The 16751-nt window shown below is 39.9% G+C and overlaps 1 protein-coding gene across 1 annotated transcript in view; it reads left to right on the top strand.

Annotated features, from left to right (window-relative positions):
- Nucleotides 1-16751, top strand: part of AGK (acylglycerol kinase) — a 77841-nt gene that overhangs the window by 4383 nt on the left and 56707 nt on the right. Inside the window, exon 2 of the mRNA XM_003791647.3 lies at nucleotides 1396-1513. Coding sequence (XP_003791695.1) covers nucleotides 1413-1513 — 101 coding nt within the window. The 5' untranslated portion in view covers nucleotides 1396-1412. The remainder of the gene's footprint in view (nucleotides 1-1395; nucleotides 1514-16751) is intronic.

The raw sequence follows: 16751 nt of genomic DNA, 5'->3' as shown, positions 1-16751 counted from the left end.
AAAAATTAATGTCACTCACCAGCCACAATCTAGAGGCAACTAGTTTATAGATAGCTATCTTCTTGCTATACTCTCTGTAAATTTATTTAAATTTAAATTTATTTTTTAACATACATTTTAAGAAAAAAAATTTTTTTTTAAAGATGAGGTCTTGCTCTATCACCAGGCTCGAGTGCAGTGGCACAATCATACCTCACTGCAGCCTCAAACTTTTGGCCTCAAGTGATCCTGCTGCCTCAGCCTGCTAAGGTGCTAGGGCTATGGGTGTGAATCACCATGGCTGTTTATTTGTATTGCTATTTTTTAAATTTATATTCAAACATAATAAGGATAATACTGATTATGTGTGGCTTTTTATCCTGCTAATCTTAACATTTTGAGGTTTATTTGTATATCAGTAAAAATGTTTGGTAAAATAAAAAACTTGATTACTATATAACTTATTCACTCTAACAGCTATTTCTTAAATAGCTGTTATGTTCCAGATCTTATTTTAGGCATGTGCCAGAACAAAGTTCTTACTCTCATAGAGTTTACATTTTAGTGGGATAAAATAATAAACAAAATTTTTTTTTAAGGCTAGTCAAGTGAAGCAATGAGAGTGGAGAAGGAAAAAAGGAATCTGTAACTGGTTGTGATCAACTAGTTGTAAACACTGCTGTACTCAGACCAGCCTGATAAATTAGTAAATAAATATAGATACCATCAAATGTTAAGTGCAATGAAGAATAAGAGTATATTCTATATCGTCACTTTGTTTTTTTAGTGATGTCCTGCAAATATACCTTCTTTAAGGGATGTATGATAATATCTACCTCATTTTATTACGTCATTAATGGATATGATTATTTAAAAAGTATGAATTTTATAGGTGAATTATGATAGGTCTTTGTAGTTTGCATGTCTGATTACTCAGGAAGTGGAACATTTTCTCACAGTCACGTCCATTACCTCTTCACTGAGTTTTCTGAGCATGTTTTCTGTTTTTCCTATTGAAAGCCTGGTGTTTTCTTCTATTTGAACACATTATTAATGAGTTGTGGGGTTCCTTCCATTATCATGGACAAACAGTGGTACAGTGAGGCTGTAAGAAGAAAAACTAGAGGAAGCCTGGAATTTCCTTTTAATACAGTGAGGAAAAAGTGATCAGAGAAGGAAGAAGTCCAGTTTAGAAGGAGGAGATAAAGCGATAGGTGGGTGAGACAATAAAGGTCATGAAAATAGAAGGAAGACATGAGCTGAGGCCAGAGGAGAAGTGGTAAGAAGGAAGCGGAATGAGGGAAGAGAAAAGGGAGTGAGTGAGAAGATAAAAGAATGGGAGGCAGAGAAATTAGGATGCTACGTGACTACCTTAGATAAATTGTACTTTTCTTTTTTCTTTTTCTACTAACCTAGTGAACCTCTAAGAGAAGATGACCGTGTTCTTTAAAACCCTTCGAAATCACTGGAAGAAGACTACCACTGGGCTCTGCCTGCTGACCTGGGGGGGCCATTGGCTCTATGGAAAACACTGGTAACTATCTGACAGCCCCCCCCCCAACCTTCACCTCCACAACAACAAAATAGTCCAAAAGGGCCTGAACTTAAAATTGTCAGCTATGCTTATCTCTCTAAAACATGCAGTGTAAAAGAAAAATAAATAGTATTCAAACCAAAAACAAAGACAGAAGCTTCTTGTAACCAGAGCTGTGCGATTGGAACTATAAGTATGCTCATACTCCAGTGGATGTAGATTATAGTGCTAAGATCAGAAAGGAAGCTATTTTTAATCATTTTATTTATGTTGAAGAAATTAAGGCTCATCCTAGAGGGAAAAGTCCCCTCCCAAGTTAGGAATAGACAGGGATTGGAAGTCATATGTCCTCCTGGGATTTTATTCTTTCATTTTCTCCCTGTAACTTGTTATCACTCCATAGCTGGACACTTACTGAATCTGTTTCCTCTCTCCCTGTGACTAGACTCAGCTGTCCCATGGCCTACATTAATTTCAATGAGAAGAGGGCTTTCAAACCTTTTGTATAAATGAGAAATTTTAGAGAGTCAGGGTTTTATTAGCCTTCGGGCTTGGAGAGAGAAGAAGAAAGTGCTAGAACTCCTCTTCTGGTTTAATATAGTAATAAGATTTAAATAAACAGAGGTTTTTATACAGATTATAAAGATAGCCAATCAAATTACAGTCTTTTGGGGATTTGGGCATATTTAGTAAAATAGTAGCAACACTCAAATTCAGGTATCTTAAATGACTGCTTTGTTAAACAGAAAACAACAGTTATGTATTGGAAGTCTTCACATTGCAAAGGAAATTTGTACTGACGTTTTGTGAGCGTTATTAATTCATCCTGTCAGAAATAACTTTATGATGCAGCTTGGTGTCTACTTTTTTTGCACCTGTAGAGAAGTTGGAACCTATTCCTCATCTCGAGGCCAAGTACTCAAATTCTAAGGAACAGACCTAAGACGCTTAAAGTTTGCAAATAAGGGTAAAGCAGATATTTTAACAAATGGAGCGTGTAATTTTTTTTTTTTTTTTTTGAGCATGTAATGTTTGGTTTCTCCTTTTATCTAACTACACTTTAGTCCTCCAGGACAGGGCCCTATCCCTCCTTTGTGGGAGCATTCAGTTTCAGGCATCCTCAAACTATGGCCCACGGGCCACATGTGGCCCACCAAGGACATTTATCCAGCCTGCCAGGTGTTTTTGCTGCCACTGCCTGTCCTGCTTAGCAGCTGACTCGTCCCGAGGACCTCAGTTTGGCCCTCCAATGGTCTGAGGGACAGTGAACTGGCCCCCTGTTTAAAAAGTTTGAGGACCCCTGGTAGGTCATGGCCAGCTCAGCTGAGGGAACCTCTCACTCATTGAGGATTGCTGCTGTTTCTGTGGCTAGGAACTGACTGTGTTCCCTGTTCAGGATGTCTTTAGAGGTATCATAATAATTTCTTGCACATATAATATTGAGACTTTAAAAAAGGCCTATTAAGACTCCAGCAATAATGGAAGCCTTGTTCTAAATTGTGTCTGAAACAGCTTGAACAGAGGTGGAAGGAGCCTGGAGGCCTCACTTGGCTGCATCTCCACCCTTGATACTCAAGGTTACTGTTCTATATGCAAACTCCCTTTTTCTTGCTACTCTTTTTGTTTTCCCTCACACTTTTTTTCCTATATGATTTGGTACTAATTTAGCCTTTTAAAAAAACTATGGTAAAAAACACAACATCTTTTTTTTCACTATAATCACTTGTAAGTATACAGTTCAATAATGTTAAGTATAATTACATTGCTGTGTAACAAATCTCAAGAACTTTTTCATCTTGCAAAACTGAAACTCTGCAGCCATTGACCAACAACTGCCTCTTTTCATGCATACATGGGCAGTAGTAAGAGTTGGGGAACAAACCTCAGTGAGGAGCTCAGGAGACTAGCATGCTGACAGGGGGACCAGGTGGGTCCAGATTGCACTCCAAATGCCAGCCAACTGGGGTGGAGGGCTTGGGAGGGTGTTGCTGTCCTATGCCACAGAGCTTCCAGCAGCTGCTGCCCATATACTGAGAGGAAGTCTCAGAGTTCTCAGGAGTACAGCTTCTGCAGGCATCTTGGCTACAATCTGTTTCTTTGCTGTTTGTGGCCCTCCTCAGGTGTGGCCATTGTAATTATCTCAGCCACCTTCTGGATTGACTTTTGTTGAATCTCAGGGGTGCCTGGCCAGCGTATGTTAATGGACTTGAGTCCATTATACGTATGTTTACCACTTTGAGGGTTCAGCAGTTTCATTATGGGCTTAGTCACTTATGATAAGTCACTATGACTCCATTTTGAGCCATTTAGGGTCACAAAACATATATTACCTTTGCAGTGTTTTTCATTGTATCATTTTGTAATACCACCAATGGTACATAAGGGTTCCAGTTTCTCCACCTTCTCACCAACACTTGTCATTTTCTGTTTTTTTTTTTTTTTAATAGTGGTTATCACAAAGGGTATTGGATTTGGGTTTCTTTAATGATTATGAAGTTGAGCATCTCTTCATAGGCTTATTGGCCATTTGAAAATCTTTGGAGAAATGTGTGTTGAAGTCCTTTGCCCATTTTTCATCAAGTTATATTTTTTTGTTGCCTTGTAGGAGTTCTTTATAGATAGTGACCCTTTGTGAGACATAATTTGCAAGTATTTTCTCCCCTTCCATAGGTTGGTTGCCTTTTCACACTGTCGATTGTGTCCCCTGATGCATAGAAATTATTAAGTCTGAGGAAGTCCCCTTTGGCTATTTTTGTATTTGTTGCTTCTGTCATTGGTGTCATAGCCAAGAAATTACTGCTAAATCTGATGTTGTGATGGTTTTACCTACTGTTGAAGATTATTTGACCGTATATATGAGAAGTTATTTCTGGGCGTTTTGTTCTGTTCCATTGGTTTATATGTATCTGTCTTTATGCTGGTATCACTATAATACTATTTTGATTACTATAGCTTTGTATTATTATTATTATTATTATTATTTTTTTTTTTTGATGAGATAGACTCTTGCTCTGTTGCCCTGGGTAGAATGCAGTGGTGTCATCATAGCTCACTGCAACCTCAAACTCCTAGGTTCAAGGGATCCTCCTGCCTCAGCTTCCCAAGTGTCTGGGGCTATAGGCTCCTGCCACAATGCCTGGCTAATTTTTCTATTTTTAGTAGAGATGAGGTCTTGCTTTGCTCCAGCTGGTCTTGAACTCCTGAGTTCAGGTCATCCTCTTCGGCCCTCTCTGAGTGCTAGGATTATAGGCATGAGGCCCTGTGTCCCTCTGTACCTCTAATTTAGAATAAACTTAGTAAAATCTGGCTTGTATCCCATCATTTGATTGAACCTGCTCTTGACAAGGTCGTTAATGACCATTTAGTTGTTAAATTAAATGGATACATTTCAATCCTTATCTGCCACATTTGATTTTCTTTGGCCATATCCTTTTCAGTTACCTTTATGTCTTCTTGCTGTGCATGCCCTTAAACATCCATGTCCCCAGATTCCATTATTCTGCACACTCAGTGAGCGATTGCAGCCACATGATTATTTTCAGGTGTGATGAATAGATTTTGGAGTCATCATATTTTTCCAGCTCAGATCTTGCTTCTCTTGACAGTCTGTGTGAAAAGAAAAAAATAAATTTTGTAACAGATTGTGAAAAAGTACATATTTTAGTTTATTTTTATGTGTCCTTTCTTGATTGCTGCCCTTAATTTGTCTTTTGATACCAGATATTATTTATTTGCAGGCTTTATTTCATTGTTATTGTATTTATAACTATTTTTCTCCATTGGGAATTCCTCCTCCTCCTTTTTTCCCCTTCCCCAAAGTTTAAAAGAAGAATCTGTGGTTTTTCCCCTCTGCATAATTTCTCCACAGCGGTTCACAGCGGTTGATGGGAGCGGCAGGGACTGCTCTTGACTTGGGAAGAGCAATTGAAGAGGAGGAAATGACCCTCTTTGCTGAAAGTAAAGACAATTTAAGTATTGCTCATTCCTCTTCAGCGGCTCTTTCCAAGGTTTCTGAGTTCCCTGGGGAAGATTATGTTCTGGGTTTTACAGTTTATCATGTCAGTAGTTTACTTGCGATAGTCTCTCTCTCTCTCTCTCATTTCTGGCCCTTTTAGTAGCAAAGGGCCTGGTACTAAAAAGCAGCATAAGAAAGGAGACAGTGTAGTGAAGGTAAAAGCTGTCTCTGGGTCAGAGCTGACACTTCCCAGCAGTGTGGCCCTGGGCCCTCCAAGCCTTAGGTTCTTCATCAGTAAAATGGGGATAATAACAATATCTCATTGGGTCATTGGAGGACTACATTAAGGGGGAATTCAATTTTGAGGAAAGCTCTTAGTATCATGTCACCACATGTAAGGGTTCAATAAATGGTAGTAGGGTGGGGGAGGGGGTTGATGCACCTTTCATGTGTGGGACATAACCACAAGAGGGACTCTCCCTAACAAAATCAACCTGGTTCATTGGAGCCTCACATTAACCTGAAATAAATTTACGTAAAAAAAAAAGAAGAAAGGAATTAACAATATCTTTTTGTTGTTGTTGTTGTTTTGCAGGTTTTTTTTGGCCAAGGCCGGGTTTGAACCCGCCACCCCTGGCATATGGGGCCGGCGCCCTATTCCTTGAGCCACAGGTGCTGCCCAGGAATTAACAATTTAATAAAAGAAACTCTGAGGCCAAAATAAAAAATGCTAGTAATTACAAATTTGGTGCAATAAATGCTCAGCACTTTGGGAGTTAAAACCAATTGCTGCTGGTGATTGGGCAGTGAGTGACTTGAGAGAGAGCCCATGGGGAAGGGAGATGAAGATTGGCTGTGTGATCTAAGAAGCTCCAAGCCTCTTATTTATTTCACTTTCCATGTGTAATAAGACAGCTTGGAAAAATAGAGTTTTAGGACTGACATGGTATAACCACAACAGAGACCCAGCATAAGTGGTTAGAAGCAGCAAGCTATGTCTGAACCCTTCTCCACCTGACTTGAGCTCAGATTCTTCCTGCATCACTGGGGACCTTGTCCTTGCTCTTTCTGGCTCTGGTCTATCTCTGGATGATTTTGGCTGGTGAGCCTGAGCACACCTTCTCAACTAACCCCCTTGGCTCAGCAGTTAACAGTGGCCCCACTCCTACTTCATTCTGGTTCCTGGGTCTTATTTTACTCCTTGGCTCATTGCTTCTGGCTCCAATTCTGCCACATGTCTTGGCCTGTGACCCAGGACTCCTTTCCAGGGGCATCCCAGGAACACAAGGCATCCTTCAACATTAAGCTTGCAAAGCAGATGGGATACTGTAGCAGTGGTCCTGGGCTCTGTGTTTGTATGGTTTACTTAATGTTGGAATTTTTTTTTCCATCATGGGAACATTAACCTTGATATTGGCTTTTCTAAGCATTGATGGGAGTCACCTTTCAAGTTCTGTGGTTAAAAACAGTTTCTTAGATAAAAATAAATAGTTATGAGTTTGCGTGAAGGGTATGTTCAGTGTCATTCAGTTTTATTGAGAACTCAGTAATATAATGATAATGTAATGAATGTAATGATAATGACAATAACAGCCAACACTTAATCAGTAACTGCCCTGTGCCAGGCACAATTCTGAGCACTTTATATTATTACTCATTTTATCTTCCTAATAACTATCAGATAGTTATAAATGTCATATGAGGTTAATAGACCTAAACAAAGAAAGTCAGGTACAACAAGATTAAATAATTTTCCCAAGGTCACACAGCTATTAAGTGTCAGAGTCACAATTTAAAACCAGATAATCTCGATCCTAACCTCTCAGAATGACTCAGAAGGGCTACTGTGTCTTAGCTACCTTGAGAGATATGAAGAACTGTGAGCTGAGACTGTTTTATACTATAATATCCATGTGTCATAAAAGAGATTGTTAGTGCTTCAAAGTCCGGGCTTCTAAACGAGTCAGGTCTGGGTTGAAGACTTACCTTTGCTACTTTCTGGATATGTGACTTTGTAAGTTTTTTAAGCTAGTCAAACTTCACTTTTATTTACCTGTGCAATATGTCACAACATTATCATGACACTGAAATGAGATTATCACAGTTCCTGGCACCTATTAAAAGCATCTCTTTTTATTATGGATGTATAAGGCAGTATGTGTACCCCTGTTTGAGGGGTACAAAGTGAATGTTGGAGGTGCCTAAGGAATAAAAGATTAATTTTTATTATTTTTTTTTTTTTATTTTGAATTAATTTCTTCAAACTTTATCATGGGAATTTTAAGCATATAAAAACAACAGAGAATAGTGTATTAAACCTCCGTGCAACATCGGCCAGCTGTAGCAGATATCAACATTTCACTAATTTTGCTTCATATCCTCTACTTCTTGTTTCTGGAGTATTTTAACCAAATTCCAGATTTTATATCATTTTATCTATAAATACTTAAGAACTTTACTCCAAAAGATAAGGACCTAAAGAGAAATCATGCTATATTCATGAACCTAAAAAAATTAAAAATAATTCTTTTGTGCTATTTAATAGTCTGTTTTATATTTTTCTTATTGTTCTGAAATTATCTCTTTTGCAGTTAGTTTTATTCAAATCAATATCAAAACAAGTGTCTATCTCTTAAACTATGACTCTCCTCCTTTTGATGGTATTTATTTGTTGGGGAATCCAGCCCTACGTTTGCCCTGTAGAGTTTTTCAGACCCTAGATCTGGCAGATAGCTTCCGTATAATGTCAAGTGCTGTGCAGAGCCATGCTTACTAGAGCCAGAGCCAAAGAGAAAAATCAGTAACTCTGATTCTGACTTTATTTCAAACTGTGATATTGTATTCATCATAGGCTTTTTGCATTCATTTTGATTTTGCAAAATATTGTATTAAAATTACTATGTTTTTTTGAATGCCCTTAAATTGTGCATATGAGGCAAGTGCCTCACTTGCTTCGTTCTAACCCCAGCCGTGAGTTGTTTAATTTGTTCCCCTGTCGCTTCTGTGTCTCATCATCTGGGGATTAGATTCAGGGCTTTGCTATTAGCAGTGTGGGCTGGGGTCTAGCAGCATAGATATCTCCTGGGAACTCCTGAGCAATGCAGACTCTCAGGCCCAACCCCAGCCGCTGGTTAAAATCTTCATTTTCCATGCTTACTGGGTGATTAATGTATGCACATTACTAAGTGAGAGAAACACTGATCCCGGGACACAATTAGATTCTGCTATAACTTATTTGGCAAAGATGCTTATATGTGTGTGGTGGATTTCTTACTCTTTCAGGAGACACATAGTATTTGGGTGTCCTTGTTTTGGTGATATCAAGGTAGATTGGTAGATTGAGATGTGATCAGCCTGAGCCATCCCTGGGAAAGTTAAGGATCACTTCTGAGAGTTTACTAGAGCCAAATGGTTAAGGAGCCTGACTCTGTGGATTTGAATCTTGGCTTTATACTGCATTGTGACCCTGGATAGTTACTTAGCTGCTCTGTGCTTCAATTCTTTATTGTAAACTGGAGAGATGACAGTAGCAGCCAATTTCATTGGGTGGCTATGCAGACTTTTTAGAACAGTGCCTGGCACAGAGAGAGCTCTCAGTCAGAAATAGCAGTACTTTTCTTCTTTTGGCTTTTCCCTCCTCATCAGAGAAAGCATCATAACAAAGTTGTCAGTTGAGGCAGGCTCAGCAGAGTGAATGGGACAGTGTTCTGGAAATGGAAATGCAGTGTGTGTTTTGGAGATTGGCAAAAGATTTGACTGATTGTACAGTTGGGTGTTTCCAGTAGGATGGGAGAAAAGCCAGATTATGAAAGGCTTTGAGTATAGACAGTCTGCATATTTAAAGAATAGTGACAATTTTTAACAGGAGGAGAATGTGATGAACAAAGTGGCACTCAGGAAATTTTCACCCAGCACCCCCGTGCGGGATACATTTGAGGAAAAAAATCAGAAGGCCGATAAGGAATTTCTGTGGTTTACATAAAAGGTAATAAAGACCTGAACCAGTGCGAAGGCATTAGGAATGGAAAAATAAGTGGCCAGATAGGAGATTGTGAGCATGGGCATCCAAGGCATGTGGGTGTCTGTTTGGTTTTGCTACTTATTAGCTGTGTGGTCTTTATCAAGTTACTTAACTCACTTAACTCTGAGCCTCAGTTTCCTTATCAGTATAACAGGGATAATTATATCTGTTTGGCAGGTTAGTTGTAAGGTTTAAATGAGATGATATGTGTCAAGTCCTGGTACTGTGCCCTTCTGGTAGTCCTCAGTAAAAGCTGGTCATTATTATTTCTTTCAATTCTTTTGTTAGATTATCTATTGACTGGGTGTTTGGTTGAAGAAGAAGTCATTTTTTGGCTTCAAGACTAGGATAATTGGTGATAGAGAAATAGGAAGGTCACCAAGGAGCACTGGCTTAAGAAGGAGGTAATAGATGCTGTTTTAGATATGTTGAGTTTGAGACCCTGACAGGATATCCAGGGGGAAGTGTGTTAGATGCCAAGGGTGAATTATACATGAGCCACGCTTGACTAGACTCAGAGATTTCCCTTCGGTACAGATTATAGTTTCAGTAATGTCCTAAGCTGCGTTTTCCCAGCATCTCTGGAGTTTTTGACAAAGCAGATGTTTTACCTTGACATCAGCTCAGATTCGCCTCTGACTGTGCAGTCAGTGGTCTGGGCCTGGCTGCTTCACCAGAAATGGAAAGTAGGGAGGTTGTTTCCCCCTCGTGGCTTTTCCTCATTTCATATTTTGTTAAAATTTTAAGAAAGCAGTTTGTTTTGCTTTTTAGCCATTTCAAAGTTCATCTTTTTTTCCGTGTGCACAGGCTGATGCTGAAATTGGGATATTAATAGGTACTATTTAAAGAAGCAATTAAATAACATGCCTGTCAGCCCAGATTTTGATAAGGAATGTGGGAACTTTTTTTTTTAAGAGTACAATGAAGTTTAATTATATCCCCTTTTCTTTCAATTCTTTTGTTAGATTATCTAGAAAAAAGAATTCTTCTTTAAAAAAAATCTATATTATTTATTATACTTCCTCCCATATATCTATGTGGGTGCTGAGCTGGAAAGGCAGAAGATAGATTCAAATTTTATTTTGTTTTGCTGATTTCACATAATTTGGGGGGATTTTTATTTTCAGTGGTTTTAGTTGTTTTGGGCACTACTATAGCTGAGCGTGCTAAAACGAGTCCCTCCCTGGGTGGCACCTGACACCTCAAATATTTCATGTTACAGAATAGTGAAAGTACTGCCAATAGTAGCTACTAAATTATGCGTTTATAGGTCAGATGTTGTCCAGCTCTGTCACATCCTCGAAAGCCCAAAGTAAATACTCTGTCATGCACGTTAGTTACAGAGAACAATTAGTTGGGTCATAGGAAGACAGGAAATGATTCTTTCAATTCTATACTTTCTTCTTGAATAGCTGTCAGAATCTCTATGCAGCCTATTTTCTGTCTTCTCTAAATGAGAATAATTATTTGTTTATAATTGTGTATGCAAATGTCCACTGGCCGATAGAACAGAAAGAACTAGTGTTTTGGTTGCCGAGTAAAGTTATGTTACACAGCATAGAGAAGAACGATGTCTGGCATAGAGCATTTGATTTGGAATGTTTGGTGGAAATGAATGGATGAAAAAAAGAGTAGAAAATAGAAGAAATGAATGGGCCGTGAAAGAATGTCAGTACTTGTGAGAATTAGTTAGGGTAGAAATCATTGGAAAAGATGGTTGGTGGTATGTGGGTCATTATGAAAGTTTTGAGATACAAAAAAGTCAAGAAATGTAAAATCCACGTGGATGGAAACAAATGAAACCCTTTTAGCAACACTGACAATCTGAGTAAGTTGAAACTTGCACAGGTCAGTCAGAAAGGATACTGTTGACTGTGTTTCTTGGGAGTGAAATAATGGACCATAGCTTAGTCTGTCTCAAAATTTTCCTAGTGACCTGTGTAGAAGTTTGAAGAAGGATGTTCATTAGAGGCAACTAGAGCACTGCCTAATGGTGGGATAGCCCCATGTGAACATAGCAGCTAATCAGAGACAGAACTGTTCGTCTAGTATCAACAAAACTCAGCTGACTACCTTGGGCTAGTGTGAATACAGTACTAAGAGGGCAGGGTAGGAACAGAAATTGGCAGCTTGTGGAAACCCGAGGCTAGGTTAAGAGAGTGAAAATAACATCTCCAAAGAGGAGGAAAAGCAAACTGTGAAGACGTAGGTTTCTTCTACTCCCATTTCCCTTGGTCCCCCTTAGAGTGAGGGGGTAAAACTGCAGAACCATCCCTGTAGTTAATAAGAAGTTCTACAGAAAAGGCCAGAATGATTAGCTTAGCTACCTGAGAGGACACCCCTCTCCAAGAATGCCATTTCTCTTTAAGTAATTTCCTATCCTGAATTAGAGGGAGAACAAATCAACTGGAGAAAACCCCAGAAATTAGAAGGTATTTGGAATATTCATAAGTAGTGGCTTATGCCACTTAAGTGTAGACTAAAGTGGCTGGGATCTGATGAGATTAGCAGATGTAGTTTCTGGATGTCTACACTGCTTTTCAGAGGGGGAAAAGGAATAGGCACTAACAGAGGCTCAGTGCAGCCTTTAGCTGTCCTTACAGGTGAGGCCTTCCACTGAGGGCAGAGGTCGAGTCTGGCTAATGGCTGTCCTTGAATTAATGAATAAATAGTGGGGTTAGATTTAGTTGCACTTTTTCCTATACTCACTTGCAGGAAATCAAAAATATAGTAATCGCTATAGTGATAAATCATGAATTGAGGTGACTGTAAATATGGCTTTTGCCTGTGCATATGATGAAATGGAGAACACTTTATTGATTGTATTTTTTTTTTTTTTTCGTTTGGGAATGTTTGTAGAGAAAGGAAGAGAAGCAGAGTGTTGAGGGGGAAAAATGCCATGTTGAAACTCAGGAAACTTAAGTCTAGTGCTAAGCCTTTTGGTGACTTCTAATGGTGAGCAAGTTGCCGGGTTGGCAGTTTTCATAGACTAGATTAGTTACTTTCTAGGTGCTCAAAGGACATGACAGTACCCTGCTTAAGTGAGCATAACAGAATCACTTGGAGTTTAGCAATCTGAGGTTGGAATGCCACATGCTCTGTGTGTGCATGTGTGCATGTCTTTGCCCAAATGAGATCACTGCTGTAGTGAACTTTGTTACTAATGGGATATTGTCATGTTGTTTGGCTGATGGGGATTAGAATTTGTGGAGGGAAAGTTGAAAAGTTTTGGACTAGATAATTTCTAAGGATTCTTTAAAACTTAAAATGTAGATTGCTAGGAAATGGAACTTGGCCTTGCATGCCTTTGACAAAAGTATTTTATTTGCTTGGCTGCTGTAGGGACTTTAGACTTTGACAAATAAAGATAGTAAAAATAGAGATTATAGATTTGAAAATTGCTGTAAATATTCAGGAAGCCATGGTTAAACAGTGGGCAGATTTGTATCTCTTGAGTGAATCAGAATCTTTTATATCAAGTAAGGAAAATATTTTGGCAAAAGTCTGCTGGGAGGATTGACTTGATTGAGACATTTGTGTTGATTGGTTCATTCCTATTCCTCAGAGTAACTATTTTTATCAAGTTCAATGCTGAGGTATCATTCCTTCTAACTTTTCCTTTTGTTAAACTTTTCACCCTCAAACAACACGAATGATGGAATTTTAGTGCCAGTGGTCGCCTCTGTGTCCCGTATTTTCTCTCATCTTCTCCGGGCTCTCTTCATTCTCTGAAATGAGGACAGTCCTACTTTAATGTATGGTTATCAATGGGACTTTGTCCTGACACTTTGTGCTTTCATGACATTAGGAAACGTGTTTATCGCACGGTGCTTGGGAGAGGTAAGAAGACAGACGTTTCTTCAGTAGCAGGTGGGAGAAGGCTCAGAGAACACGGAGAGATAACATCTATTGGTTAAATGGGAAGAGGACGGCAAGGCTCTGAAGCCCTTATCAAAATTGTTAACATTTTCATTATTTCCTTGGTTTTCCAACGTGTCACACTGCTTATCTTCTCTCCAAAGGCTGTTCTTCAGGCCCAAACACCAAGCATCCTCTCTTCACGGGATGCATCTCCTGCTTGGTTGGATGTCTTTCTTTTTGGCAGAGACGGTCACTGTTTTTCTGTGTGTGACAGGCTCACTGCAGCTGCAGCAGCCATTATCTGTTTGCATGGGGATTTGGGAGTATGGGGGGAGGTGCAATGGGAAAGCTCTCCTTCCCTGCACACACTTCTTAAGATTCATTTTTGTCTTGTTTCCATTTCAACTCCATCCTTGCTGCATGGGCAAGCAGTGGACATAGCCACTGGCAATGGAATGATTAATTGTTCTAGGAAGTTTGGATAAGTTGGCGTGGTTGTTATAAACATCTAAACTTGAAGTCTACTTTGTGCAAGGCAAAAGCTGTATTTGCATGCACCAAGGGAATAGCTCGTGGTGGAAATTGCTGCACAATTTGCCTCTAGACTATAGCGGGAAATAGTCTTTTTGGGAAATAGGATGGATCAATGTGGTTTTTCTCTCCATGTATAGTTGTTATTGGAATAACAACTTATCTTATTTTGCAGTCCTAAAGCAATAAATAAAACATTTATGGCTTAGAATAAATTGAGAGCATCTCATTACCTGTAGTAGCAGGCGTGTTCTTATTCTTTTAAAGCCTCAGGCAGAGTGACATCAGCAGGTTTTTTTCATTTTCTAATCCAGAGGCTTCTAATTTCTTTCAGTCAAAGAATACACATTTTAGTACTGAACAGATCTGCAGGGACCCTTTTTGATATGACTACATTTTGTAGTGCTTCTTTTAAATTGTATCTAATGTTAGTTCTCAGGAGATAGCGTGGGGCAGTAAGAAAGAACACAGGGTTGGAATTTATATGCTATGCTTTCTGTTTATTTAGAAATAGTGTCTTCTGTTCACATTGCAGTTCTTGACCCATTAGTAATCTAGAATTTTCTGGTAACCAGACTCAGAGTTCAACAGCCACTGGGGCCATTCTTTGGTGCTCCTGTTATACCAAAAGGACCTCCTCATTTAGGCTTTGTAGAGGGTACTATTAATAGTTCCATTATGGGTGGTGCCTGTAGCTCAGTGGGTAGGGCGCCAGCCACATACACTGAGGCTGGTGGGTTCAAACCTGGCCTGGGCCAGCTAAACAACAATGACAACTACAACAAAAAATATCCAGGCATTGTGGTGGGCACCTGTAGTTGCAGCTACTTGGGAGGCTGAGACAAGAGAATGGCTTAAGCCCAGGAGTTTGAGGTTTCTGTGAGCTGTGATGCCATGACACTCTACTGAGGGCGATACAGTAAGACTCTGTCTCAAAAAAAAAAGTTCCATTATGCTCTACAGACACACACACATAGACAGTGCACATGCAAGCACTCTGTGAATTTCTTGATCTAGTAAAGTTTTTCATCCTACTCGACACCCAGTGACTCTTATTCATGCCCTTTGGTGGTAATCACTGAAGATCATCCCAGCTAATCAGTTGTTTCAAGAATACCAATACTGGCTTGGTGCCTGTAGCACAGTGGTTACGGCTCCAGCCACATACACCGAAGGTGGCGGGTTTGACCTCGGCCCTGGCCAGCTAAACAACAATGACAATTACAACAAAAAATAGGCATTGTGGTGGCCACCTATCTTCCCAGCTGTGTGAGAGACTGAGACAAGAGAATCACTTCAGCCCAAGAGTTTTAGGTTGTTGTGAGCTGTGACACCATGGTACTCTACCAAGGATGACTTAGTGAGACTCTGTCGCCAAAAAAAAAAAAAAAGAATACCAAATACTCGTACAAAGCATAACCTTCAGCTTTTCCTACAGGACAGAGTCTGCCCATCTGAGCACAGTGAGTCAATCTCTACTGTTCAAACATTTGCCACTTATTTATTTAAACAAGTATTTACTGAATACCCTCTATCCATAAGAGTCTGTGCTGTGGTCTATGGATGAGAAAATGATGAATTATCCATGATTTCAAGACGTTTATAATCTAGGATGGAAGGTGTTTTAGACGTGGAGGGGTAAGGACATAGGTTGTATTGATTTGGCCTTTTTTTGAAGGGAGGAGTAAAATGATTAAATCTGTAGAGATGTAAAGTTCTTTGTGTCTTTTAGGAACAATAAAACATACAGTTTGCCAGAGTAGAAGCAGCATCAAGGGGAAAGGTGGGCAGTAAGGACAACTTTCTCTTCAGTTATCTAATAGAATTTTCCTTTGACTTTCCAATGCAGTACAGTGTCAGTTTACTTGAGGTTCATTTGGTGTTCACTGTCAACCGTCCCCATGCTCCGGGAATCTCTTCCTGCTTCTTCTATTTCTCACCCTGCTCATCTAGAAGATGTTACCCATTATCACCACTATCATCCCTTCTCTTACCACAGGGCCCAGATTGCTGTCTGGACCGCCACCTGTATGTGCAGCTGTCCCCTAGACACCTCCACCAGGACTCACCACTGTCTCAGATGGACAGATCCAGTGTTAACCTCAGTCTTCTTCTTCTCACTCCTGTATGCTCTCCTCGTTCCATCTCTGTCCCCTAGATTGCTTGATGCAGAATGGGGGGGGGCATTTTTGACTCCTCCCTTTCTCTCAATCCCCATGAACTGTCCCTCAGTTTCACCTCCTCCATATCTGCTGCATCTGGCATCTTCTCTCCATCCCCCCACCACAATCCTAGTTCCAGTTATCATCACGGGCCTGAGTGACTGAGGGAGACTCCCTGGTTTCTCTAGGTTCAGCCTTACCTCTGACCAATGCCTTCTTCACACTGCAAGCAGAATGGCCCGCCCCCACCCCCCAGTGTAAGTCTGGTCACATGAGTTCTCTTCTTAAAGCTTTTTATTGGTTCCTATAGCCCTCAGGATGAGATCCAGATTCCTGGAATAGCTTAAAAGCCTTGGTGACCTGGCCTTTACCTGACTCCTTGTTCCTCCTCCCTCCTGGCTTGCAGCTCCTCCCATGGCAGCTGCCTCCAGCTGTCCTGAACTACTGTCACTTTCCTAAATTCATCATATGCTGGCACCTGCAGGCTTTAACATGCTGTTTCCTTTACCGAGATTCTATTCCCTATTTTTGCCTGCCTATTTTTTATTTCTTGTCTAGACCTTAGCTTCAGTGTTACATCCTGTAAAAAGCCCTCTCTAATTCTGGCAAAAGTAGGTTAGATGCTCTCATCATGTGCCCTGTTACGGCACACATAAAAATCAAACTGCATCATGATTGTAGAATTGTCTCTCTTCCTTTCTAAACTGT

Source organism: Otolemur garnettii, unplaced genomic scaffold (genome assembly GCF_000181295.1).
Source record: "Otolemur garnettii isolate 467f Iridium unplaced genomic scaffold, OtoGar3 scaffold00049, whole genome shotgun sequence".
NCBI lineage: Eukaryota > Metazoa > Chordata > Mammalia > Primates > Galagidae > Otolemur > Otolemur garnettii.
This window is presented reverse-complemented; position numbering and strand designations above follow the sequence as displayed.